Source organism: Mytilus californianus, unplaced genomic scaffold, assembly GCF_021869535.1.
Source record: "Mytilus californianus isolate M0D057914Y unplaced genomic scaffold, xbMytCali1.0.p SCAF_3, whole genome shotgun sequence".
In the NCBI taxonomy this organism is placed as follows: Eukaryota; Metazoa; Mollusca; class Bivalvia; order Mytilida; family Mytilidae; genus Mytilus; species Mytilus californianus.
In genome coordinates, this window is record NW_026262679.1 from 82,212,547 (window position 1) to 82,240,501 (window position 27,955).

Consider the following 27,955-nt stretch of genomic DNA (forward strand, 5'->3'; position numbering starts at 1 on the left):
GCATGCAGATGCTGTACTGCTTTGTTTTAGACTTGTTAGTTCTCTATAGTATGCAGTGTTGATATACTTTGCTTTAAAGTTTAGTTTTTCTATAATTATTGTTTAATTTTTAGTGGTTCATTACCTTAACCGAGTTGAGCTGAAAGAAGAGAAATGGTTTTGTTTGGCCTATTTCGGGTTTGGCTACTGTTTTGTAGAGCAACAAATTTGCTGTTGTTATGCTTGTGGTTTTTTTCTCTGAATAGTGATGTTTTCAATTCTTAGATGTTAATGTGGTGCAACGGCGTTCTTGTAAAGGTCAATTAAATTGGGAACATGCTATTGTTTGTGCAAACGTCCTATGGAACTTATCTATATGTGTTCTTGATTAGAACAAACCCAAGTATATCAAATAGGCAGGTGTTACAACGTGGAATAAACAGCTGCGCCATGAGCGCATGATACATCCGTCGCTTTTTCAAAGAATAAAGTTCAATACATGTAACTCCTCACTGTCGTATCAGAAATTTATAAAAAAAACTAAAGGGTGGTAAACCAGTCACCAAAGTTTCATGAACACTACTCTAAGCACCTTTGAGTTATTGTCCAAAAACTGGAAAATCCCCCTTTTTTTATGAATAAAATCCCATAACTCGGAAACGTAAAATCTAAAATTTATAAAAATCTTATGGGAGCTTATGTCAATAGATATAAACAATTCAACAAAGTTTCATGCAAATTGGATTGTCCAACATGTTGACGACGGACGGACAAACAACGGTATACCATAATTTGTCCCTAAACGGGCGTATACAAATTGGAATGGAGGTAGGATATTTCTGGACTGCCAATGTCCGGGTATGTAGTTGCACTACCTGCTCTGGCTATAGAATTTTTACAGTATCAGTTTTGTTCTAAAGATATAATGTACTAGCATGTAGATGTCCTTTTTTGTAAATTCTGTAAAAAAAGTTATCACTTATTGGTTTTCCACTCTGGTCAGTGGATTCCTTCTATTCTGTTTTATTGCTACAGTGGACATATCCATTAGAATACATGTCAGTGCAATACCTTCGGCATAATTTATCAAAAGATTTTTCAGGAGTTAACCAGCCACAGTTGTCACTTCAATTCAGAAACTTTGTTTTTAAATGCATGTTAATAAGAATATTGTTTCAAATTATTTACATATATATTTGTGATATATTTGCCAATATGTGGCAATTTTTTTTTGTAGTTTCAACAAGAATGCACTTGTTGCCATTCTAAGCATATCCCCAATAGTAATAGTAAGGGGCCTCGGTGGCCGAGTGGTCTAAGTAGTTACTACTGTAATCACTAGCCAGTCAACACTGAGGTTGTGAGTTCGAACCCCGCTCGTGCGGGTGCACTCGAATCCAATCTTAATTGACTAGGAGTGTCAGTTTTCCTATCGAAGGTCAGTGGTTTTCTCCGGGCGCTCCGGCTTCTTCCACCAATAAAAACTGGCCGCCACGAAATAGCCCAAAAGCGGTGCTTAAAAGTGGCGTTCCAATAGTAATTTAAAGTACAAATATCAGTAAACAAGAAGTTGTAGACACTGCCAACTTGACAGATCAGAAAAGAGTTCACACATTACAACTCAAAACTACCAATCTGCTGACCAAATATGAAGTTTTTCTGTTCAGTAGTACATGAGAAAATTGTGACCGAAATATTTGTTGAATGAACAAATGGACAAGGTGAATGCTATATACCACCACTCCTAGAGTGGGGCTATAATATGATATTTCTATCAAACAAAATATGTTGACCAAATATGAAGTCATTCTGTTCAGTACTACATAAGAAAATTGTGATGGAAATATTTGTTGGATGAACAAATGGACAAGGTGAATGCTATATACCACCACTCCTAGAGTGGGGCTATAATATGATATTTCTATCAAACATAATATGCTGACCAAATATGAAGTCATTTTGTTCAGTACTACATAAGAAAATTGTGATGGAAATATTTGTTGAATGAACAAATAGACAAGGTGAATGCTATATACCACCACTCCTAAAGTGGGGCTATAATATGATATTTCTATCAAACAAATAAAAAAAATCAATAATGCACATATACTGATATATATCAACGCCAAGAAAGAAAAGAACAATATGAATTTAAGATTTTATTTTCGTATCTTTTCAGAAGCACCAATGAAAGTATAAAAAGAAAAATAAAGAAAACATTCAACAATTATAGAAACACAAGTCAACACTGTAAAGGGTAAATTCCAAACCAGGGAAATATTAACAAGCATAGAATTATAATATTTAAGTTAGTGTAATACGAAGAAAAAATCTGCACTTTTCTGTACTTTAATAAAAATAAATTCTGATTTATAATCAAATACAGCACAAATAAATAATGGAAACCAACATGTTTCGTTCCCCTTATTGTCTTTAAATATTCTTAGATCATTTATCTTTCCAAGAATATTTGGAATTATATATTTTCCAGGTACAGATCAGAAAATGTAACTATCACTTTTATTTAATTTTGTGCAGCCCAAGTGATATGGTTATAATGAAGGATTGTAAAGAGTTTATAGACATTATTCATTTTATCCTTGTAAGAACATGCACCTGTGAGGTTTAAATTTCTTACTAGTAATGTTTCATTGTTTCTGGTAAATTTGCCAGATCAATACAACAACAACAACAACAAAAAAAATTAATTTATTCAATTTGCAATTTATTTGCTTTATCAGTGAATGCCAAGGGGTCAACATAGTCTGTAAACTCTTGTCTGAATGCACTAACAATCTTGAGAACAATAAATATTAAAATGAAAAATCTCAAAAATTTCCCAATGAAATTGAAAGATGTATTAAGTTAATTACAATGGTAACAAGTCATGTATATTATTTTAAAATATTTTATAACAAACAAACAGATTATTATGTGTAGCTGGTGCTTCTGAAGTTTTAAACAGTAAGTGAACTTGGAAAACTGTCCAGAACATATTCTATGTATGGGAATGAATTTAAAAAGACTGGTTTTCATCAATAAATACATTATTCTAGCATTGTAAAGATAAATTGGAAAAGAGGGTTTAGTTAATCAATAATGATATATAATTCTAAATAAATAAAGACATGTATATTGTACTTATAAGAATACAGTTCATAAAATATAAAAGATCATATTTAGAAAATAAATTTATCCCCTCTGACAGAATAAAATTCATAAAAAGACTAACCACTACTGCTTAACAAGTATTTTTTAATCAAAAGGCAGTCCATTTAATTCCAGTGGCTGATTTTGAGGAGGGGAAAGGGAGACAGCCTATGCCACCTTTATGAGAAAAAGTTTTAATTTTTTTTTAAATAATCAATTATTTTTTACATTTAAGACCCCCTTTTCACAAACCTTGATTCGACTCCTATAATTCTGTAAAAAGTTTGGCACGTAGAAATGAAGGATATTTTGCCATAAGAATACCTTACAAAATTACATGTGGAAGCTGATAGATATGATCTAGAAAATGAAAAGGGATTGTATAGTGCAAACTATTTGTCAATTACTTTTTCACAGAATATGATCTGAACAGTTTACCAATCAGTATCTCAGTTTGTGAAGCACATTAATGTTTTGAGTGCTGATTATACATTATACTAGTGATATGTGACGAATGCTTCACATAAAAATATGACTAACAACCAATGAATGAAATAAATATGATTATGGACAATTTACAATGTCATGAAAAAAGAGATCATCACTTATAGACTCACATTCCAATAAATAATACCTGTCACAACTGCAAGAGCAATCTGTTAACCTAAATGATAATATAAGCCTTAACTTACAAGAGGCCCATTGAATCAGTTACACTGACAACAACCAATTGTGTTTTAAGTACATAAGCATATGGTAAAAGAATCTTCTCAAGAAGATATCTGCAGAGCTAGTACTTTTAATCTTAGAATATTGGAAAAATTAGAATAGTTTGTTTTTACAATCCTAAACTTTCAATAAATTATATAGGGTTTTTTTTTTTCGAATCATAAGTATTGTTGTAATAGATCCATCAGTGATACTTTTTTTTTAGACCAAGACTTTGAAGTACAATAATTTCTTGAAAATCCCTCAGAAATAACCACTTTTCAATTTTGCTTGTTAAAATCTTTAAACAACAAAGGAGCAACATTTTAATTCAGATAACAGTTAACAATATAATGTTTGGCAAGGATTAAAGGTTTAAAGTTAATTTAATTGTTTCAACAATAAAAAAAAATAACAACTGTGAAATAATACTTTTACTTTAAAAAAGCAGCTTTAAAACTAAAGAAATGAAACAAAAAAAATCTTAAAAACGCTTTTGATATGATTCTTGGGTTTTTATTTAGTGAGAAAATCATCAGAGTTAATACTTTAGGTAATTCCTTCAACATAAGTCTTTATTCCTATAAAATTTCATACAATGAGGCTTGAAAGCTTTATGCAACTTTAACAGTTAACTTGAAATCAGAACTTAGATCAATTGTCTCCAGTTCATAGAGGATCATTGTAAAACATAATGTTTTGGAAATGTCAACACTTAACATTATTTAAAGTAATCCAAACTGCTCCAATAAAAGATCTTCTAGAATTTTCATTTTCCGTGAATCAATTTACTTGTAGTACTGCAAGCTAAAGATTCCATGCCATGTACTTCATGGATTTGCTGCCTTAATTAACACAAAGATTACATATCTAATAGGGGTGCATTGCCCACCATAAAGCATTTCTAAAACACATTAATTACACATGTTACAAGTAAGATTACCAATACATCAATATAAATTATAAACAATAACAGACATTTATAACCTAGGTCAAGAGGTCAACAAAAAAAGATTCAAGATTCTTACCAATCCATGTGTATACTGATAGGGATTCAATGTCACTTAATATAACCCACACACAAAATTTCACTGGGTATTTTTCAGCTGCTTGGTGCAACCTTCTGTCCTTTCAAATTTCATATTGCAGTAAATTAACTACACCAACTCCCTTTTGGAGACAACAACTGTAAGCCCAGAACCTCATTGCAAAGATGGTGAGCTGATTATGTCTCCTTAGGTAGATATTGACAGGAAAATCAAACCTCTTGACAAAATTGCATTATAACAAGAGGCGAACTTATCAAAAAGACGTTTAAATTTACTGCCACTGATTTTTGACACAACCTTCTTTATTTCATTTTAACTTCAACTAAAAATAAGTCATGTAAGTTTGGCTATGAACTTAAATTTAAAATGTTTTGCTTTCAGTCATATAATGAAGTTAACAAGGTCACCAAACCAGAAAATAATGTTGATGAACAACAAATGCCTTTGTACTCATTCATGAAAATGTAAAACATTTTAAGTTCCTACTTGTTGTTCAAATATAATACAAGTCATTCCCTTCAAGACCAAAAACAAAACAAAACATCGTGTTTGAAAAATCAACATAGAAACAACAACAATATTGCCATTTTTCATTTACAACATATAACAAATGTAACTTTTAACATACTGTTTTTGACAAAATGCAAAATTTCAAGACTTTGAAGTATTTCTACTGCATAAGTAAGCTATCTTGTCAACAGAATCATCTAGTAGGACTAACACTTTGTGAAGTTTGGAATAAGCAGTTATAAAAACTGACAATATATATTTCCACTCAAGCAGAAGGATATCTACTACATGCATTTTTATTTAATTAAAACACTAAGATGCATCCAAAAACTAAAAATAACTAGACCAGCAACTAAGCTTTCAAATACTGCAGATCATTAAGGATCTTCGTCGAAGCAAAAAATGTCAGTTTAATCATCCAGTAGGGAGTAACAAGTACACAGGTTTTTGTTTCTTTTAAATTACAATAATTACTGCTACTAATTAAAATCCTTTGGTAATGTGAATGCAAGTTTTCACTGAATATCATACTTCTCTTCGGAAAAATGTTATCTTTATTTCTAAATTTTACCCTATACAAATAAATGTATGTGTAAAATAAAGTGTTATGTCTAACAGGAGCACGATATAATCTTATGACCAAATTCTTTAGCAATCATTGAGAAAGAAATTACAAATTATCTACAAATGTTTTCACCTTTATTCACTTTTACAGACCTTTTAAGATTAGAAAGTGAGAAATCTTAAACAAATTGATACACTATGTAGCCAGATAACTTAACAGGGACTGCATATATATCACTGCTTATGTAATATAAGATATGGATCCTTCACCATTGTATCAAGACTGACTTAGAAGCTCCCATTAATGGGAAAAGGCTACAATCTTCAGAAATTTTCAAATGAACATAACTGCCAGTTTTTTCAAGCAACATATTGCAAATTGGCATATACCATAGCTTATATCAATGATTAAATTTTATCATGGAACGGTCAAAAGGGTCAATTGCAAAAGTCTGTCATATAATCACAATAATGAATGCACATGACAATACATGTTCTAAGAACTTTTTTTGATTTCTTTGGCACATCTTATTTTTCAACAAAACTCTGATCCAACATCAAAATATCATAAATTGAAAAGACAAAATAAATTGAAACTTGCTAAATTTATGAGCAGAATTTCATATCAAATTGACTGTTTTTTAAATCTAATAATAGTTTCAATAGTATGGCACATTTTGTCAAAATTTAATTCTGGTCTTCTCAATTTAGGATATTTACTATACAAACATCAAATATGCTTAAGTACTATACATAGCACCGCTCTTCTACTGTCTAGCATCAGTACAGCTCATGACAGAGTTTCTAACAAAGGTAGTACACATTTATTTATATATATATATACACTCCAAACAGATCAATCAAAATACCAGATCCTCCTTTCTTCTTTACGATATCTACTCTTCTAACAGGTGGTCACAGTAAAACATATCATTGCATTTCGCATTGCAATAAAAAAACAATTCTAGTACAAGATATTATTTTTTTAGAAAGGAAAAAAAGTCAATTACATACCAGTATAATCTAACATAATTTAACATATACATGTTAAAGACTTTGCCACAGATAATGTACGGAAATCTAAAATAAGGAATTGTGGTTTGATTGCCAATGAGACAACTATCCACAAGAGACTAAACAATGTATATGTAAGCAATCTGAGACTGTTATAACACATGAAAATAATTTCAGGAAAGTGAAGCACAAATTCATTATGAAAAAAAAATTCAATTTAGTCCAAATCAAATTGATCATGAATAGATTAAGGGTCTTTATAAAAGGAGGACATTACTTTTTACATGATGATTTGTCTTCTTGTCATGTTTTTTTACATTGTTCAAACCCAATCCATGACAGATGATATTCATTAAACATAATATAACTAAATGGTGCAATTATAAATCTGTGGAATCTAATAGATCTTGACAATGAAGAGTCACATGTTATATACCTTTTTTATGTTTCACAGGACTCCTCCCACCATTTGACTATTTTAGTTACATTTCAAATTGAAATCAATATTTCATTCAGCATATTTTCCCGTCCTGACAGTTAAGTAATGATTTCCAAACTGTTTAAAACAATGTTATTAAAACAATAAAACACAACAGCACAAAGAAACAACATGTGAAACAACATGTTCAACAACATGTACAAAAATATACAATCAATTTCTGAAATAATTTATAAAACAAAAAGGCAATAAAAAGTCCAAGAATGTACAATTTAGCACTTTGCATTAGTATACATAAAAATGTTTGAAAACTATTTTATTACATCATTACTGCAAAAGAGAACTGAAACTTGATTTGCTAAAATACAAAAACCTTCTGCTTAATATTTACTTAACTTTTCAGTCCGATACCCACATCATGTGAAATTTAAATACTTTGTTTAAACATTTTACTCTTTTTGTATTTAAGCAATCATGCATAAGTAATGAAATTTATAAAAAATCAGAACTTCAAAAGTTTGTTTTTTTTACATTGCAGACACTGCATTATTACTGATAAAATTTTCAATGAGTCTGACAGTTTTGCTGTCAAGGACACACAGGTCAAAGTCAAAGGTCGTTTCCCCAACATTATACATTCCCGTTTCTTGTATAGCAAGTACAACCTTTTCTAAGATAACAGAATCTTGTATTCTTTCAAGTTTTTCATGTAACTCAAGCAGAGAATAGAGATCCTCACCATTGGGGGCCTTGCCCAGATTCTCTGCAGAATCCTCACCATTAGGGGCTTTCCCCAGATTCTCAATAGAATCTTCAAAAGTAATTTCTGTGGTTTCTTCTTCTTTCAGAAATAGTTCTGTCTTAGAAATCAACTTTTCTTCTTGTAAATTTGATTTCAAATCGGTTTTTGATTCCTTCAATATGTTAGCAGTCTTTGCAACTTTCTCTTCTGAATTTTCTATCTTAACATGTTCTTTCTTCATCTCTACTTCCACTGGCTTTTCCTTTACAGGTGAATCAAATTTTCTAGCTGAAGATTCATAACCTTCTTTTTTCTTTGCTTCTTTACCATTACTTGATGAATGGTGAGAAGATTTCAGTTTTTCATCGTTTTCCTTATTTTTAGTTTCCTGCTTAATTGATTTTAGCTTTTCATCGTTTTCCTTATTTTTGGTCTCCTGCTTAATTGATTTCAGTTTCTCATCGTTTTCTTTATTTTTAGTTTCCTGCTTAATTGATTTTGATTTCTCATCATTTTCTTTGTTTCTATTTTCCTTACTTGATGTTTTGCTTCCCTGTAAAAATTTAGAAATTTCCCTGACTTTGGCTTCTTTTGCAGCTCTTTCTTTTTCTTTTTCCAATATTTTAATAGAGTCCTCTGTACCTTTTTCAACTGTTCTGGCTTTAGTTTTACTCTCCTTGTTTAAGGAAACGTTTTGAGATTTATCTTCTTCATTTTTTTCTTTAGCTTTTACTTCTTTTGGAGTAGTTTTGATTTCTTTTATAGAATCAGATCTCGATTTTTCTCTTCCAGAATGTTTTTTGTCTTTTGAATGTTTTTTACTTTCTTTCCTATCTTTCTCTTTGTTCTCCTTTTTACTTTTCAACACTTTTTCTTTTTCAATCCCCTTGTTTTCAGTTTTGCTCTTTGACTCTTTCTCTACTTGTTCAATTTTCTCTTTAGTATGTTCTTTTTCCTTTGACTCCACTTTATTCCTCACTTCCTTGTCTTTGCCTTCACTTTTGTTCTTGATCTCCCTGTCTTTACTTTCACTTTTCACCCGTATCTCCTTGTCCTTCGTTTCAGATATTTTCTTAACCTCCTTTTCCTTACTTTTTGGTTCTTTTTCTTTACTTTCACTTTTGTTTTTTGTGTCTTTTGAAGAATCAGATTTTAAATGTTTTTCACTACTTTTCTCTTTGTGTTTGCTACTAGACTTTGAGGAACTTTTGTGCTCCTTTGATAAATCAGAAGAAGCTTTTTCTTTTTTCTCTTGATCTGCTGTCTTTCCTTTTCTGATCATTTCGTCAGGTGTTTTGTCCACTCTCTTTACCTCATCACTAGATTTCTTAGATGAACCAGATTTTGAAGATGAATGGTGACTAGATTTTGCTGAACTTTTGTGAGAAGATGTTGGTGATGGAGCTGTAGATTTATGTGATATAGGAGATTTAGAACTTTTCTGAGATGACGGTGTAGATGGCTTGGAGCCTTTTTGTGAAGGAGTTGGTGGCTTATCTGATGAAGAACTCTTGGAACTTTTATGCACAAATTCTGAATGAGAAGATTTTGAATGCTTAGATGATTCAGTACTTTGATGAGATGATTTGGAACTTTTATGGGAGGATGACATTGGTGAAGATTTGGAATTCAGGAAAGAAGACGGAGAATCCATTCTTCTAGAGACAGAAGCTGAACTTTTAACTGATGATGAACTTTTAACTGATGATGGAGACGATTTTGCAAAAGGTCTATGGTGTGACATTAAATCAGAGGCTGCAAATGCCTCATAATCACTATCGTCATCATCATCGTCATTGCCAAGCTGTTTTAATATGTCATTAAGTGCTTCAGCTCTAGGTCTATTCAAAGTTTCACTTGTAACAACAGACACATACTCTGCATCAGGAGTTTGTCTCCCTTTAGTATCTTCGGTATCTTCCGCAAAAATATCTGTATCATTGCCACTATCGTGACCCAACTCCACCTCTTTGTTCTTAACCTCCACCTCATTATCAGATAATTCAGACTCAGAATCAGACGAAGAAGATGATGATCCACTACTAGAGTTACTGTCACTATCACTACTTCCACTTCCACTACTACTACTGGATTCAGAAATCCTTGCTTTCTTTTTTACCGGGGCATCCACAGAATTTTTTCTGACTTTAATAAAATCTTTCTTTGAAAAAGTATTTTCAGGTTTTTTCGTCTCATCTCGCTTTGTCACACTATCTTCTTTCTTAATTGGTACATCCTTAATCTTTTTTGTTGCCACTAACGTGTCCGGTTTTGATTTGTGTTCGTTCCTATGATGAGAGCTTGATTTATGATCTGACGACGATGTCACTTTTCTATCATGGGAGTTGTGGGAAGATTCTGAAGATTTCTTCTTTTCCTTGTGTTTAGAATGTTTAATTTTATCTGTTTCGGATTTTAGTCTTTGTTTATCCTCAGAGTGTATAGAGGAAATGGAGGAACTCCTCTTCTGTTTTTTAGGTGGATTGGTATCAGTGGCATCTGACGGCCTTTTTAAAGGCTTTGATGATGAATGCTTATCTTTTGGTGTGGAACTTTTATGATCTTTGGAACTTGGCGTCTGTTCAGTTGATTTAGATGGAATCGCTGATGATTTTGACGTGCTTTCTGATGACACACTACCTGTATGCTTTGGTTTTTTCTCTTTGTCTTTGTCCTTTTCCTTTAATAAATAAGAATAGAAAATTATGTAATATACAATTTTTAAATATAAATTTTAAACTATATACTATAAGTTTCAGAATTGAAAGTATTCATTTCATGATAGAAACTTTGACAACTAACAACTTAATACAAGAACAATAAATGAAATTCCTGTTCATGTTGTAGCAGACTATTTCTGGCCAAAATCAAACTTTTCATCCTGTTGGAACTTTTGCATTAATAATCCATCTCTATATATTCCATATATAAATTATCATGTCACTGAACAACACAAAACGTATGATCAATCAATCAAATCATGATTAGAGTTCAATCAATCAAGTTTTGAAATAAAAAAAGTAATTAATCCAGTGCAAAATTCGAAAAAAAAATCAATTTCAGGGAGATTTACTAACAAAGTTTTCAAATTCTGCCTAAAACTGAGATTTTCTTTGCTTTTTAAAGAATGTAGATTAATGAAACCCTGAAGTTTTCAGTAATCAATTATGAATGGAATGTATGTATTTCATGAAAATCTACATTTTATGTATGTTTATCATAACAAGCATTCTGAGAGTATTGCATGGCAATACATAGTCCCCTACCGGGTAAAAATTCATTATACTGGAACAAAATGCTAACTTGTTATATAACTTGCCATGGTGTAAACAAAAAGTAATCATGTCAATATCTTCAAGCATGACTAAAAACAGTGTGAATAAAATGCTCCGCTTGGCGCAGCTTGATACGACCGCAGAGGTCGAACCCTGAACAGTTGGGGCAAGTATGGACACAACATTCAAGCTTGATACAGCACTGAATTTGGATTGTGATTAAATATTTGACACAGCATAGGTTTCTGACACAGAATGATTGTGGTCTAAGAACTTAAAAAAATTTAATTTACCTATTCAATACATATCATTATTATTTGCTTTTATATATAAATCAGAAATAACCAATTTAAAATGGAAAATTTTAAAGAAAAAAAAAATCCCTCCCCCCCAATTTTTTGAACCCCCTAATGATTCATCACCCCCAAACTCAATCCCAGCCTTCCCTTAGTGGTATGGTACCTTGCAGTACAATTTCAGAGAGATCCATACACTTGAACACAAGTTATTGTCGGGAAACTAGAAAAATGCTTGTTTTTTGGCCCCTTATTCCTAAATGTTTTGGGCAATTACCCCCAAACTCAATTCCAGCTTTTCCTTTGTGATATGGAACCTTGTAGAACAATTTCAGAAAGATCCATACACTTACACACGAGTTATTGACCTGAAACTAGAAAAATGCTTGTTTTTTGCCCCTTTTTTGGCCCCTAATTCCTAAAATTTTGAGGCAATTACCCCTTAAATCAATCCCAGCCTTCCCTTTGTGGTATGGTACCTTGCAGTACAATTTCAGAGAGATCCATACTCTTGAACACAAGTTATTGTCTGGAAACTAGAAAAATGCTTATTTTTGGTCCCTTTTTGGCCCCTTATTCCTAAACGTTTTGAGCAATTACCCCCAAACTCAATTCCAGCTTTTCCTTTGTGATATGGAACCTTGTAGTACAATTTCAGAAAGATCCGTACACTTACACACAAGTTATTGTCATGAAACTAGAAAAATGCTTGTTTTTTGCCCCTTTTTTGGCCCCTAATTCCTAAAATTTTGAGACAATTACCCCCAAAATCAATTACAGCATTCCCTTTGTGATATGGAACCTTGTGGTACAATGTCAGAGAGATCCATACACTAACACACAAGTTATGTCTGGAAGTTACAAAAATGCTTATTTTTGGCCCCTTATTCCTTAACTGTTGGTACCATAACCCCCAAAATCAATCCCAACCTTCCTTTTGTGGTATTGAACCTTATGGTAAAATTTCATAGAGATCCCTTCACTTAAACTAAAGTTAGAGTGCGAAAACCAATGTGTCTTCGGACGATGACGACGCCGGACGACCACGCCAACGTCATACCAATATACGACCACAAAATTTTTTTGCGGTCATATAAAAACTGATTGTATGAGTGAATTTTTCAAGTCCAAGGACCATAACTCTGCACAAAATTATTAGACTGAAACAAAAATTTGAACTTGATCTGTTACTTGTCATGATAAAACTATATACCAATTATCAATCAATATCGTATAAGCATGATGAAAAAAACATTAGATATGATTAATAGTTCTCTAAAATTAGATATGATGTAATACAGTGTATATCTATTTTCAAATTATAATCAAATATAATTAATAGTTCCAAATATTTTTTCTTTCATTTGTCACAAACTAATATAGATTTGTAACTTATCTATAAAATGTCAACAACTTTTATCTACACAATGTAATGTATTAAAATATATACATAATAAAAATAGATTATTATCTAATTAAAGGATTTCTCTTCATAATTTTTTTTTATATATATAGCATTCAGAAAATTAGTTTATACTAAATAACTAACAAACCTGCCAAAAAATTCTTCAAATAATTGAACAAAGAATGTCTTTTAAAAAATTAGTTATCTCCTTTTGTACAAAAATATGGTTTAACATAGTACTCTAACATTAGATATGGTCCAGAGTTATGGTCCATAACTGGATTAAATCATCAGACCAGAACAAAATTTGAACTTGATCTATAACTTGTCATGATAAAACTATATATCAAATCAATATCTTCAAGAACGAAGAAAAAAAGTGTGGAAAGCTGATTTGCCGGACTGACAGAAGGACAGACAGACAGACGGACGGAGTGCAAACCTAAAGTCCCCTTCGACTTCGTTGATAGGGGACTAAAAATCTAAACATAAATGATGATTTTGAGCAATTTCTTATTGTTTTCTTTAAACTCTTGAGTGACTGACTTGTATTTTGTGGTACTGGTTTCTTTTTTGTTTCACTTTTTAAATGTTATCCTCTAATGCTATGTATTAGTCAACAATAGTTAACAGAATGCACAGGTAAAAATATATTCATACAAGCTTTTACTATAAAGTTTATTAGCAATGATATTTGCTCATTTCTGCTCAAATTGTTGTACTTGAAAACAATTGCTATGAATAATGAAGATATAGCAATGGAAAATCCAAATTATAAATACATATAGCTGAAGAAGTGAAATATCTATTTTATAAATGGTGTGTGAATGTCATTTCAGTTGTATCTTAAAACATTTAATCTGTATAAGACAATGGTATTTCAATTATTAAGAAAATACTTCATATAGATTCTATTGGGTATTTTACGTGTAATGATAATCTGAACATCAACTTGTTTCACAGTTTTCATGCCAGGGCCTTTTAGAGCCCACTATACAGTATGGGTTTTTCTCATTGTTGAAGGCTGTACAGTGGCCTATATTTGCTTACTACCATTTCATTTTAACTCTGGTTGACAGTCTTCTCATAGTCAATCATACCACATCTCCTCATTTTTATATCACATTTTTACGATTATGTGTATAATACTATACAGACTTTGCCAATTCATTTGTTTCTTTTTGTTTATTGAATATGAATCAAAAGTTGTATAAATCAATTGACTTCCTACACTTTTTATAACATACATTCTTTTTGCATTCAATGACCAACATACATTTGTACATTTAAGCAGTAAACATGTATGAACAAGAAATTAACATGTGATGTCCTGCAAAGTATACTGCCAATCATTATAAGATTGTGAAAAAATTCAAAGTATGCTATAGTCAAACAGGAAGTGACTGCCCTGCAAATCTGAAACCATATAAAACAATTCTTTCTTAAACAAATCCAATTTCTATATAAACTATGAATACCTTAGTGCTTGACTTCTTATCTTTCTTTACTGAATCAGCTGTGATTGGCTGGCCAAATAATTCTGTAAACTGTTTGCCATTCCCACTGTTGTCAAGATTAGCACCACTGCCAACCAAGGTCTGTGAAAAAAGGGCGAAAAATACATAAATACAAGTTAATCACATTACAATGAAAAACAAGAGGGGACACGCAGAAATGCCTAAACTGTGCATCATACATAACATTTATGACAGACTATAAATTAAAGAACCTTAGTGAGCACGCTCACATACCCCACGTCCCCACATTGTCATTGGAGAATTAAATAAGTAAAACAAAAAAATTGTATAAGAAAAAATATTGAATAATAATTTCCTGTTAATATGCACATCTACATAGTATGTCCTTCTTATCTACAAAATTTCATGAAATTCTGTTGTGTGGTTTCAGAAGAGTGGAGATGACAAACTGTTGCAGAAGTACATTGAAGCGAATAAGTTCAAAGGGGTGTTACTCCTAGAAAAAAAATGAATCGTAATTTCCTGTCTATATGCACATCTACGTAGTATGTTCTTATTATCTACAAAGTTTCATGAAATTCTGTTGTGTGGTTTCAGAGGAGTTGAGATGACAAACTGTTGAAGTAGTACCTTAAAGCAAATAAGTTCAAAGGGGTGTAACTCCTAGAAAAAAAATTGAATCGTAATTTCCTGTCGACATGCAGATCTACATAGTATGTCCTTATTATCTTAAAAGGTTTCATGAAATTCTGTTGTGTAGTTTCAGAGGAGTTGCGATGACAAACTATTGCAGTAGTACATTAAAGTAAATAAGTTCAAAGGGGCGTAACTCCTAGAAAAAAAATTGAATCGTAATTTCCTGTCTATATGCACATCTACATAGTATGTATGTCCTTATTATCTAAAAAGGTTTCATGAAATTTTGTTGTGTGGTTTCAGAGGAGTTGCGATGACAAACTGTTGAAGTAGTACCTTAAAGCAAATAAGTTCAAAGGGGTGTAACTCCTAGAAAAAAAAATTGAATCGTAATTTCCTGTCGATATGCACAACTACATAATATGTCCTTTTTATCTAAAAGGTTTCGTGAAATTCTGTTGTGTGGTTTGAGAGGAGTTGCGATGACGAGAAACAGGACTGACGGACGGACAGGTCAAAAACATTATACCCTCCGCAACTCGTTGCGTGGGGTATAATAAGAGTCTTTTGCAATTAGGTGACAAGGCCTGGTGAACACTTAGCACTGTCAAATGGACATTTAAACCTTACAATGATTCTATGGACAAAGTATACATGTACATGACATTTTGCTTGAAGAATCTGACCATATGAAAATCCTGTCATATCAATAACCGTTTTTTTAAAGAAACTCTGAAATTCTACTATGGTGAATGAAAATAAGACCAAATTACATTCTTAGGAAGTACCCTGACTATCGTAATAACCCCTTCTTGAAGCAAAAAGTATGAAAGTATGACCTTACATAAATTGTTGAAAAGTGCATCTTATGTAGTAATAAACTGCTTCGCTGAGCGCAGCTGGATACACCCGCAGAGGTCCAACCCTGAATAGTTGGGGCAAAAATGGACACAATATTCAAGCTTGATACAGGTCTGAATTTGGATTGTAATTAATTATTTGACATATTACAGGTTTCTGAAGAAATGTAGTCAAAGAACTTGAAATTGGTTATATGAATTGAATTTATATTCAATTAAAGATTTCTTGCTGTTGTGCAATACACTGTGCTGTTGCGCAATACTTAGTGAATCTGTTGTCAGACTATAAACAAATAAAGTTCAATTATTTCTCAATGTCATATTAGAAATTTATGAAAATCAAAAGGGAGCTAACATCAATAGATATAAACAATTCACCAAACTTTCATGAGAATTGCTGGCAGAATTTTTGAGTTATTGTCTGAAAACTGGAAAATCCCCCCTTTTTTAATGAATAAAACCCCATAACTCAGAAATGTAAAATGTAAAATTTATAAAATTCTAAAGGAAGCTTACATCAATAGATATAAACAATTCACCAAAGTTTCATAAGAACTGCTGAAAGCATTTTTGAGTTTTTGTCCAAAAACTGAAAAATCCCCCTTTTTTTTTTTAATAAAACCCTGTAACTCGGAAACGTAAAATCTAAAATTTATAAAAATCGAAAGGGAGCTCATGTCAATAGATATAAACAATTCACCACAATTTCTTGCAAGTTGGTGTAAGCATTCTTGAGTTATTGTCCGAAAAATGGAAAATCCCCCTTTTATTAATGAATAAAACCCCATAACTCGGAAACGTAAAATCTAAAATTTATAAAAAACGAAAGGGAGCTCACATCAATAGATATAAACAATTCACCAAAGTTTTATGCAAATTGGTTAAATTGTTTTTGAGTTAATGTCCGACATGTTGACGACGGACGGACAGACGGACAACGGTTTCCATAATACGTCCCGTAAACGGGCGTATAAAAATTGATGTTATCATTGTTATTACACTGAAGCAAAAAACAAATTTTATTTTCATTTTTTTTCTGATTGAAGAAGATGACAAAAACATAAAGTTTAATTTCAATACAGTATTAAATTGTTCACTAAGTACAGTACATGTAACTGCAGTTTTGTCTGTTCTGTTTAAGTCTATTCAGTTTTTGTACAGTCTACTCACAAAAATATTGACCTTTACCAAATTTTTAGCTTGTCAAAGTTTTTGCTCAAGTATACCTGATAAAGAATCTTCCATTAACATGTATCGGGTACAGACATCAGTATCATAGCACATGTGGAGCAGGATCTGCTAACCCTTCCGGAGCACCTGAGATCGCTGTCGGTTTTAGGTGGGGTTTTTGTTGCTCAGTCTTTAATTGCCTATGTTGTGTTTTGTATGATGTTGTTTGTCTTTTGATCTTGTTTCCTTTTAAGCCATGACATTGTCAGTTTGTTTCTGATTTATGAGTTTGAATGTCCCTTTGGTATCTTTCTCCTCTCTTTTATAGTGTATATCTATAATATGTATTAACTTACACCTCCTGATTTCAGTAGTTTTTTCTTGAATTCATCTGTTGGATTCTGGAATGTTAATTTCTCACATCGTATATGATTAACTGGTGTATCATCTAATTTTAGAAATAGGTCATACTGAAATCTGATTTTTTTTGGTTCCTCCTTGTTTTTGAAATAAATGTCTATTGGCAATGTGAATCCTGCATAACCACTTGCTGCCACATGGTATGGTGGTGCAACTACAGCTGAAATAAACAAATTTTCACTTTCTAATATTGCATACACCTTTATTTTCCAGATTTATATATATATGTATATATTTTAAAAATATCAACCTCTACCTCAATACACTTCATGAATATGACAAAACTTTACTATTTTAACATACAAATAAAAGATGTGGTGTATATGTCATTGTCTTACCTCCTATACACTTCTAGGAATATCATTGGTTAAAAGCCAACATGTGGGACCGTGTATATCTAATATTAGGTCAGTGGGCGTAGTTTATTTTAAATATATGGTTAGTAAGAAGTAGAGTTTTGTTGTAAAATTAACATACATGGTAAACATACATTATTATAATTTTTCAAGCTTTTAGACAAAAACATGTCTAAGAGACACTGCTTTCACTCATTTTGATCACTATAACAACAAGTAAAAAAAAATAATTATAACTACTGGTACATCTAAATTCCCCATATTAGATAGTTGATAAGATAAATTCCTTACACAGTGGGATATTGACCTAATACCATATACAATGTATATGGGGTTAGTAAATTCCATATGGGGCTCAAGCTTCGCTCTCGCATCCCACGTATGTTTCCTATTAGGACAATAATTAGGTCACTAGCACACTGTGTAACTAATATTATGATGGCAAGTTCAAACCTAATAACAAATAAAATGCTCCGCAGGGCGCAGCTTGATACGACCGCAGAGGTCGAACCCTGAACAGTTGGGGCAAGTATGGACACAACATTCAAGCTTGATACAGCTTTGCATTTGGATTGTGATTAAATATTTGACACAGCATAGGTTTCTGACACAGAATGAATGTGGTCTAATTATATATAAGAACTTAAAAATTTTAAATTGGACATTCACCTATTATGGTCCAATATCCAAAATCTAAATACATGGTTAGATTCAGCATATCAAAGAACCCCATATATTCAATTTTTGTTGAAATCAAAAAAAGTTTAATTTTTGACCCCGATTTGGACCAACTTGAAAATTGGGCCCATAATCAAAAATCTAAATACATGTTTAGATTCAGCATATCAAAGAACCCCAAGAATTCAATTTTTGATGAAATCAAACAAAGTTTAATTTTGGACCCTTTGGACCTTAATGTAGACCAATTTGAAAACGGAACCAAAAATTAAGAATCTAAATACACAGTTAGATTCGGCATATCAAAGAACCCCAATAATTCAATTTTTGATGAAATCAAACAAAGTTTAATTTTGGACCCTTTGGACCTCAATGTGGACCAATTTAAAAATGGGGCCCAAAATCCAAAAACTAAATACATGGTTAGATTCAGCATATTAAAGAACCCCAAGAATTCAAGAATAAAACCCCATTGAAATTGGTCAAGAAATAAGCAATTTATACGAAGTATCTTCTTTTGCACAATACTGTGCAATTAAATATTTCTTGCTATTGCGCAATACTGTACAATTGACAATTTCTTGCTATTGCGCAATATTGTGCTATTGGAAAATACTTGCTATTGCGCAATACTGTGCAATTGAAGATTTCTTGCTATTGCGCAATACTGTGCAATTGAAGATTTCTTGCTATTGTGCAATACTGTGCAATTGAAAATTTCTTGCTATTGCACAATACTTATTATATAATTATTTACACATCCTGTTTGGTGTGTACCTCCTACCATATCATTATTATTTGCTTTTAAATATAAATCAGAAATAACCAACTTAAAATGGAAAATTTTAAAAGAAAAAAAAAAGGAAAAAAAGAAAAAAAAGGAAAAAAAAAAAAATCCCCCCCCCCAAATTTTTTGAACCCCCTTATGATTCATCACCCCCAAACTCAATCCCAGCCTTCCCTTTGTGGTATGGTACCTTGCACTACAATTTCAGAGAGATCCATACACTTGAACACAAGTTATTGTCTGGAAACTAGAAAAATGCTTATTTTTGGCCCCTTTTTGGCCCCCAATTCCTAAACGTTTCGGCAATTACCCCCAAACTCAAACCCAGCTTTCCCTTTGTGATATGGAACCTTGTAGTACAATTTCAGAAAGATCCATACGCTTACACACAAGTTATTGTCATGAAACTAGAAAAATGCTTGTTTTTTGCCCCTTTTTTGGCCCCTAATTCCTAAAATTTTGAGGCAATTACCCCCCAAAATCAATCCCAGCATTCCTTTTGTGATATGGAACCTTGTGGTACAATGTCAGAGAGATCCATACACTAACACACAAGTTATGTCTGGAAGTTACAAAAATGCTTATTTTTGGCCCCTTTTTCCTTTACTCTTGGTACCATAACCCCCAAAATCAATCCCAACCTTCCTTTTGTGGTATTGAACCTTGTGGTAAAATTTCATAGAGATCCATTCATTTAAACTAAAGTTAGAGTGCGAAAACCAATGTGTCTTCGGACGACGACGACGCCAACGTCATACCAATGTACGACCACAAAAATTTTTTAGCGGTCGTATAAAAATACCAGTAACCCAATCAGCATCTTGAGGGTAACATATGTCTTCAACAATAGACAGATGTCTATGCAACAAGTTATGCTATAAATCATTCAAAGTCTATAAAAGTTGTATACACACTCAAACAATTGTATGCCTTTTGCAGAAGATTTTTTTTTATGTTTCTAGTTATCTAACTACTGACCTCCAAACTCATTTTTTGCTGATCATAAACAATGAACTTTTTTGTCTGTTACAACATTTGGTACAAAATGTGGAAACATAAGGTCAGAATTCAGTGATAAAACATGTGGCCTGTTGTCTCCTGTGCATTATTTTTTTCTTGGCCTTACTTTATTTCATTGATATTTTCCTTATTAAAACTCCCTCTCTGCATTATTTTTTTTATAAAAATCTTGGGGTAATATTATACAATATTATGTAAGAAATTATAGGCATTACATTGTAAATGTTACATATGATTGACTAAAACATGTATATATACAATGTATATGCAAATGAAACTCATAAATTATGCTACTTGTACTATGATTTCAATAATGTATTGTTACTTGGCAGTTTATTATCAATTTGCAAAGGAATATATCCACAAGTGGCCATTTTCACTTAATAGCTAAGAACAATCAAGTATAACAATTAATTTTTGTTGTAACTACATGTATTTGTACATGTTTAATACATTTTCTTTGAGAAAAAGCTAGGACTGAAAAAAATTACTTTAACAAAAATGAAGGTCCGAAATGAATTTGTACAAACAGTAACTTTAACTGTTCACAAAGTTGACTCATCTTTTAATTTCACCACCAGAACTGCAAACAACTTGTTGGACCACTTTTCTTTATATCACTTCAACTTTATTCATCAAATTGATTATAAATATTTCATAATGAAAAGATTATTACAAAACTGAGATAATAACTATGTAAATATCATTGCTATATTAACCTTGTAAATGATGGATGAATTGGCGTTTAAATTCCATTGGCAAATATCACATTTATATCAGGATGAGAACAATTTAGTGTGATATGAATATATGGACCCTGCCTTGTACTCCACTGTTATGCTGAGCCTGAATTTTTCCGTGCTAGTTAATAATATAACAGTTCACAGGAAGACATGTCACCCTACTCAGACACAGTCCACAGGGAGACTTGTCACCCTACCCAGACACAGTCCACATGGAGACATGTCACCCTAACCAGACACATTATTCTCACTCTGAGCCAAGTCAGCTGATCAGTTCTTTGCTCTAATTCTTAAATGCCTTAAGGAAACAGCATATGTATATACATTTTCAAGTCATTGCTTTGATTGGTCCAGGGATCTAACCTCCCCTCTTAAGCCAAGCACACTACAAGAAGACCACCCATGATTTTAGATTGTAAAGGAAACAATTAATAAACTTTTAAAAGTTTTTAAGAAAATGCTGCATTACATGCATGTATGTATAAGGTATACTAAACATGTTAAATAAATGTTGGCCTATTTGGTCAAATTGATACTGTGGCTATTTAGAAAAGTTGTTACCATATTTTCCCCCTTATTTTTAAATTTATTGCATAAAATTTAAGACTGACAAAAATATTTCAAGAAAAATTTCTGTTGCTATTTGACACATTATTTTTATGTAAAAAGCAACACCTTCCTTAACGTACCAAGTATACTAAGGGATGGTCAACTTAAAGATACAATGTAGTCCAAACTGACAATATCAATTAATATTCTTTATGTGTTGGTATAGTTGATATTTTAATGGGGGTTTCTAGATAATTAAAAGCTGTGATATTATTTCTACATGTAGGTAATACCTACTAGGTATCTACTTAATGTGATAACAGGATTGTTCTTAGTGTGAAAAACACCATGTATTGTCTCATAAACATTTACTTATATATATATGTCAGGTTCTCCCTAAGGCAAGTCCATGAGTCCTAGGCCTGGACTCATGAAAATCTGTCTGGATTCATCATTTTTAAAACTGGCGAGTCCAAAGATGCATCAAGATTTTAATATGTTGTATCAACTGAGCCCAGGTATCATCATTTTGTAGCAAAAAAAAACCTTCTACATTTCATGTCCTTTTCTTGCTATTTTTTTGTCATGGAGATTGAAATAATTAATTATATAGCAATAAAATTTGTTTTTCTCACTGTTAGATTCACCATGGTAAAAAATAATGAGTACCTTGACTCTCCTTCAAAAATCATTAGTGAGGACCCTGTATGTGATATTATTTCTTTTTATCTAAAAACAAGAATGTGTCCATAGTATATGGATGCCCGACTCGCACTATCATTTTCTATGTTCAGTGGACTGTGAAATTTGTGTCAAAACTCTAATTTGGCATTAAAATTAGAATGATCATATCATAGGGAGCATGTGTACTAAGTTTCAAGTTGATTGGACTTCAACTTCATCAAAAACTACCTTGACCAAAAACTTTAACCTGAAGCAGGACAGACGGACGAACGCACAGATAAAAAAACACAATGCACCTAGGTTGGGCATAAAAACATCTATACATACCTCTTTTTGGGTGCGGAAAACTATAATGTAGATTGAAAACAACCTTTTCAACAAAATTTGAAATGTTACAACCCTCTGGTCCTCTGACATAAACAGTCCAATCATGTGTGTACCCTTCTGGTGATGGCGAATCTCTCTGAGAGGCTCTATGCCCTAGTTCAATCTTCACTTGAACAGACTGAAAAGATGAAATAATATATATATCTAATTACTGTTTTTGGTAAATTCTGTCCCATGTTTTGTATAACATAAGTTACCAGTTTAGATACAACAACTGATATGTTGGTGATCAGTTATGGAGAAAATAATCGTTGTGAAAATTTTTCGGGGAAAGTTCAAAATAGTTTTGTGCAGAAAACACTTAATAACCATAACTGTTTTTGCCTCTGACAGCCTTAACTACAATGAAAATACTACAAATACACTTTGTCAAATCCCAAACATTGATACAGCTAACAAGCTCTATATGTACTCATAACTACATGTTATTGTACACAAATGTAGTAAATGAGATTGGAAAAAAATGTTGATCAGTGTTATCTTTACACTTACATTGTACAAAAAGGTTCACATCAAGGCCAAAAAAAAAAAAATGTCTGTTAAAGATTACATCTATGATCATTCAAAAATAGGGTAGGTACATGTAGGTCAGTATTTCCATTTTATTTTATTTTTTCATTTTATTTTTTGCAACATGATTTTGAGTCATTTGGTCCGAGTTGTCCATGAGCTGATGTTTACCAATATTTTTAATGATTGGATTATTTCCCTTGGTTATTGGATTGAAAAAATGGCAGCATAATGTTTATTTCATCACATGAGTTGCGAGTTTCCTTAAAACAGCTGTCATATTCATGATTGTGAACATTTAGATGTATCAGGCAATTGATTTATCTTATAGGTAACTCTTACTTCGCTTTTGACACGAGTTCATTTAAGACAGAAATAAAATGTATTAGGGTCAGCGCTCAAAAGTAGGGTCTGTCCGGTATATATATTTTTTTTTGCCTAACTGTCCCTTGAACTGCTTTGTCAGAATCACATCCATAATCAACCTAATCTGATAATTAGTGAAACCAGTAAAACAGATATTGGCGACCGTCAAATAAAAATTGATGACTGCAGCACTTAAACTACAGTACTGATAGATCGATTTTATTGCATTACAAAAGGAACAATACGTTATTTTCTAGAGCTTGAAAAATGCATAAATTTGAAATAAAATAAAATTATACATTGTTATATAAGGCAAATTTGACCCCCTGTTTGAAATTCCCTATAACTCTATATAAGCCCCCATCCTTCAAATTTCGTGACCATCATCCTTTTAATAAACCTCAGCACTTTATTGCATCAGGTAATTGTACTAAATATATAAGTATTTTGTTGTCGTTCTATACTGAAAATGGCAAAGCAGTTACTGCTGACAGCATGCGTTAGAAAGAAAACCATTGCTGAGGAAGAAACCAATCTGAACGATGTATCTCCACCAAAAAACTCTAGACCGGTTACCTTTAACGACACGCAACCATAAATCCAAACTGATGATATTGAAGAATCAGAATGAACAACTTAAAACTGACCTGATCAAGAAAATTAATAAAATAGTCAACACATGATTTACATGTATCTAATTTTACTTTCCTATTGATTAATACAAACTACTTTCTACACATTACACAACAGCATAAAAATACAGAAAAAAAAAAGATTACTTTTTACAACGCTTATTTAGCTTGAAAAAATGAAGGCAATCTGAAATTATTTTCTGGCCACTAAATTTTTCGTGTCTTGTGGCCAAATTGGCAACTTCATTTCAGAAGCTACTTTGAGGGCTGATAAATGTACATGTTTGGTTGGAATTCAACCTTAGTGTTTACATTTAGATTTTACAAAAAGAAGGAATTAAATAAAGTTTTTCAACAATTTAATATGTTAATGTACATTTGTATTTGTAATACTATAGTATGAAGAAGCAAATGAATACAACTGGGAAATATTTGTAGCAGTTTCATATATTTTTTTTTTAATTTAGGCTATTTTTTAGAGCAAAAAAAATCTTATATCTCTGACATTTGATTGAGGGTGCAAATATACCTTCACTCCCATGTCAAACACCCATTTTAAATTCATGTACATCATGGATTTGGTTATACCAGAAAGGAGTATCAACACTGACAGATTGATTTTTAGTTTCAGAGAGTATCAACAAAGATTAACATTGAAAGAATTAATTAATTTTTTATTGTGATTTTAAAATGAAAAAAAAAACAATGTTCATTATGATACATGTCACATGTGTACATCAAATACAATGTCACAATATGTAAATGCATGCATAAAAGTTTAACCCACTTTCAATAATAGTGTACACATTTTGTGTATTTCAGAAAATGTAGAGAATTCTCAGAACTACTGCAGGATACAGGGCTTTCCCAGTTTTTGTTTTTTTTTAAATATATAAAAAGAAATATACTTGAATTAAAAGAAATAGCGTAGAATCAAAATACAGCAAATTGAACAATACAAATTGTGACCGCAGGATAAAAGGTTGTTTACAGAAGACCTATTTTTCGCTGTTTGTTTACAGTAAAATCGGACAATATTTTCGAAAGTAATTGAGTAATTGTTACAAAATAAAGTAAAATGTCTTTACCTGACTAGACATTTTATGTTTCTTCCTCTAAATATTTGACTTCTGAAGTCAAAATAGTCAAAGTATTTATATATAACACAAAGAACATCTTCATTCATAGAAACTTCATTATGCGAAAAATCAACAGCATGTACAAACCGGAAGCGGTTGATGCGCATGATTCGGTGTAGGAGGCATTTTATTTTCTGCATCCCTCGGGAAAACACCTACTTATCTCGTCTGTCGATATTTCCCTTAGAAATAATCACGCTTAAATAACGATGTTATACTTTATGTATTACTTATCAAGCGAAAAAAAGTAAATAAAATTGAAATTGAAAAACTCATGAGGATTACAAAAACACAATATTTGTGTTAACTTTTGTTCTATTACTTAGTTGTTTTTTTGGGGATGGGACTGGGAATATTTATATATAAATTAATTGTTTATTATACTCATGATTTCCAGGTTGGGTTTTGGGTGGTTAACCTCTGCTAACTTGGACAATCATAATGTCACGGTCGGTTCATAATCATGTTTACAATTTAATTCTAATAATAACACAGATAGATGGACTTCTATATAGTGATAGAATAGACTAGAATAGTGTTTTATAGCTAATCACAGCACCCAAAGCTTAGCTAAATAATTACATTAAATCCATATACAATGATTACTTTGATATTTACAACAATTGTAGAAAAAACAAATCTAAATCAAACCACTCAATTAAAACCAGCAATAAAAAGCAGCTGGTATAGGTCGCTATTATTGAATATATCAGTCCCATAATACGCTTTACTGACAAGCTGGACCAAACCCATGATCTGCCACTTCTAACTATAATCGTAATAAAGGTTACAATAACTTGATATGAACAAAAATATCAATTGACTATTATAATTCGTGTAGCCGGAATTTTTGAAAGATTTTTTTTCCATAATCCGACAAGATATTCATTTAAAGATTTCTATATATGTTATAAATTGCTTGCACGCTTCTTCATATTTTGGACATTCAAGTAAAAAGTGTGTATTTCATCTTCAATGTTATTTTTACAAACTTGGACATTTTCTATCATTCAGTGATATATATATGCAGTAAACATGTTTACGTGAAAAGTATTCGGTAGGATTAATTGTGTACCGAATTTGTTTCATATTCTATTCATTTGTTATTTATCGTAAACTTTTTAGTCCCACATTACAAACCATAACAGTATTGCTTTAAATGAATCTGGACCAATAGATACATAAAAAGAATTGATTCCAACTACTATTCAATGACTGCATAAATTCAGAGTTCATGTGAAAATGAAGACAGTCACTGAGGCAACTCAGTGGGATAGAAGTTTGGATTTGTAATCGGAAAACTACTAAAATCAAAAATAAACTATTTTGAATATGAAACTACAAACTCCAACTACCAAGTCAATGAAATGTTCACAGGTAAATTAAATTCTTTTCTTGAACGGAGACACGTTTTTCACTGACACAGTAAGAATAGGCACTTCTACAGACAATATTGGTTGTTATAGTCAACTCGCACAGGCACTTTTCTCTGAAATAAATTTCCTATATACCTTAATGTTATATTAAGGTATATAGGGAATTTTTTTCTGAGACAAGTGCCTGTGTATACCTTAATGTTATATTAAGGTATATAGGGAATTTTTTTCTGAGACAAGTGCCTGTGTCAACTCGGTATATTTCAATAAAACAAACTTGATCCCAACTCTATCCTATGGCGCCGGCACGGGGTGTTTGAAAGAAGATCGAGAGACTCGTTTTTTTCTAAAGAAATGTACGAAGATGATAATGTGCTATATATATATCTGACCTGTAAGACAAGCCCCTACGATCATACGTAATATTGTAGTATGACCCTGGTAGTAGGACACATGATTCGGTGAAGGTTTACATATCTATCTATCTACATTTATTTATATATACCAGTTCTCTTTGACTGTCTCTTTCCTATCAATTATTCAAGTATGAATCGTTCGAGTGATAACCCTTTTCTTATCAGAAAGACATGACCCGGGATTCATATGTTCAAGTTTCTACACATCAGTGACCAAATACTTATATCAATAAATCAATAAAAAAGATAAAATAATACATGACGACATACCTTGTTGTTGCTCATTTCATAAACTCCAGTTCCTTTCAGTATTATTTAGACAATTTCATTTTGTACATGTAATAGTCTTCCGTTTGAATTTTGCACCCGGATATCTAAACACATTGGTTGACAGGACTTGTATTTCGTCATATGCTTACGTTAAACAATCTTTAAATAGATTTAAAAATCCTAAATAAAGCGATAGTCCTCATTCATATACAGAAATCAATAATAACCCATTTTATTTGTGTCAAGTGCTAGCAACGTTCGTCATAGGAAATATTACCTTTATGGAAATGATTATTTAAAAAAATCGGGTATATCTTCAGTGATTCGTTATCAATTAAATGTTCAGG

The 27,955-nt window shown here is 31.8% G+C and overlaps 1 protein-coding gene across 2 annotated transcripts; it reads right to left on the minus strand.

The window, feature by feature from the left end:
* Positions 1 to 2,125: 2,125 nt before the first annotated feature.
* On the minus strand, positions 2,126 to 27,755 carry LOC127735186 (microtubule-associated protein futsch-like). 2 transcript variants are annotated; one of them, XM_052245301.1, is made up of 5 exons: positions 27,609 to 27,755; positions 22,840 to 23,017; positions 17,632 to 17,855; positions 14,610 to 14,729; positions 2,126 to 10,835 (listed from the first exon to the last, which is right to left on the minus strand). In XM_052245301.1, exons 1-5 carry the CDS (start codon positions 27,621 to 27,623, stop codon positions 7,941 to 7,943), a joined length of 3,432 nt encoding a protein of 1,143 aa, XP_052101261.1. In that variant the 5' UTR covers positions 27,624 to 27,755; the 3' UTR covers positions 2,126 to 7,940. The 2 variants fall into 2 exon arrangements, with proteins under 2 accessions (XP_052101261.1, XP_052101262.1); XM_052245302.1 differs by lacking the exon at positions 27,609 to 27,755 and adding an exon at positions 25,496 to 25,634.
* Between the last annotated feature and the right edge of the window lie 200 nt (positions 27,756 to 27,955).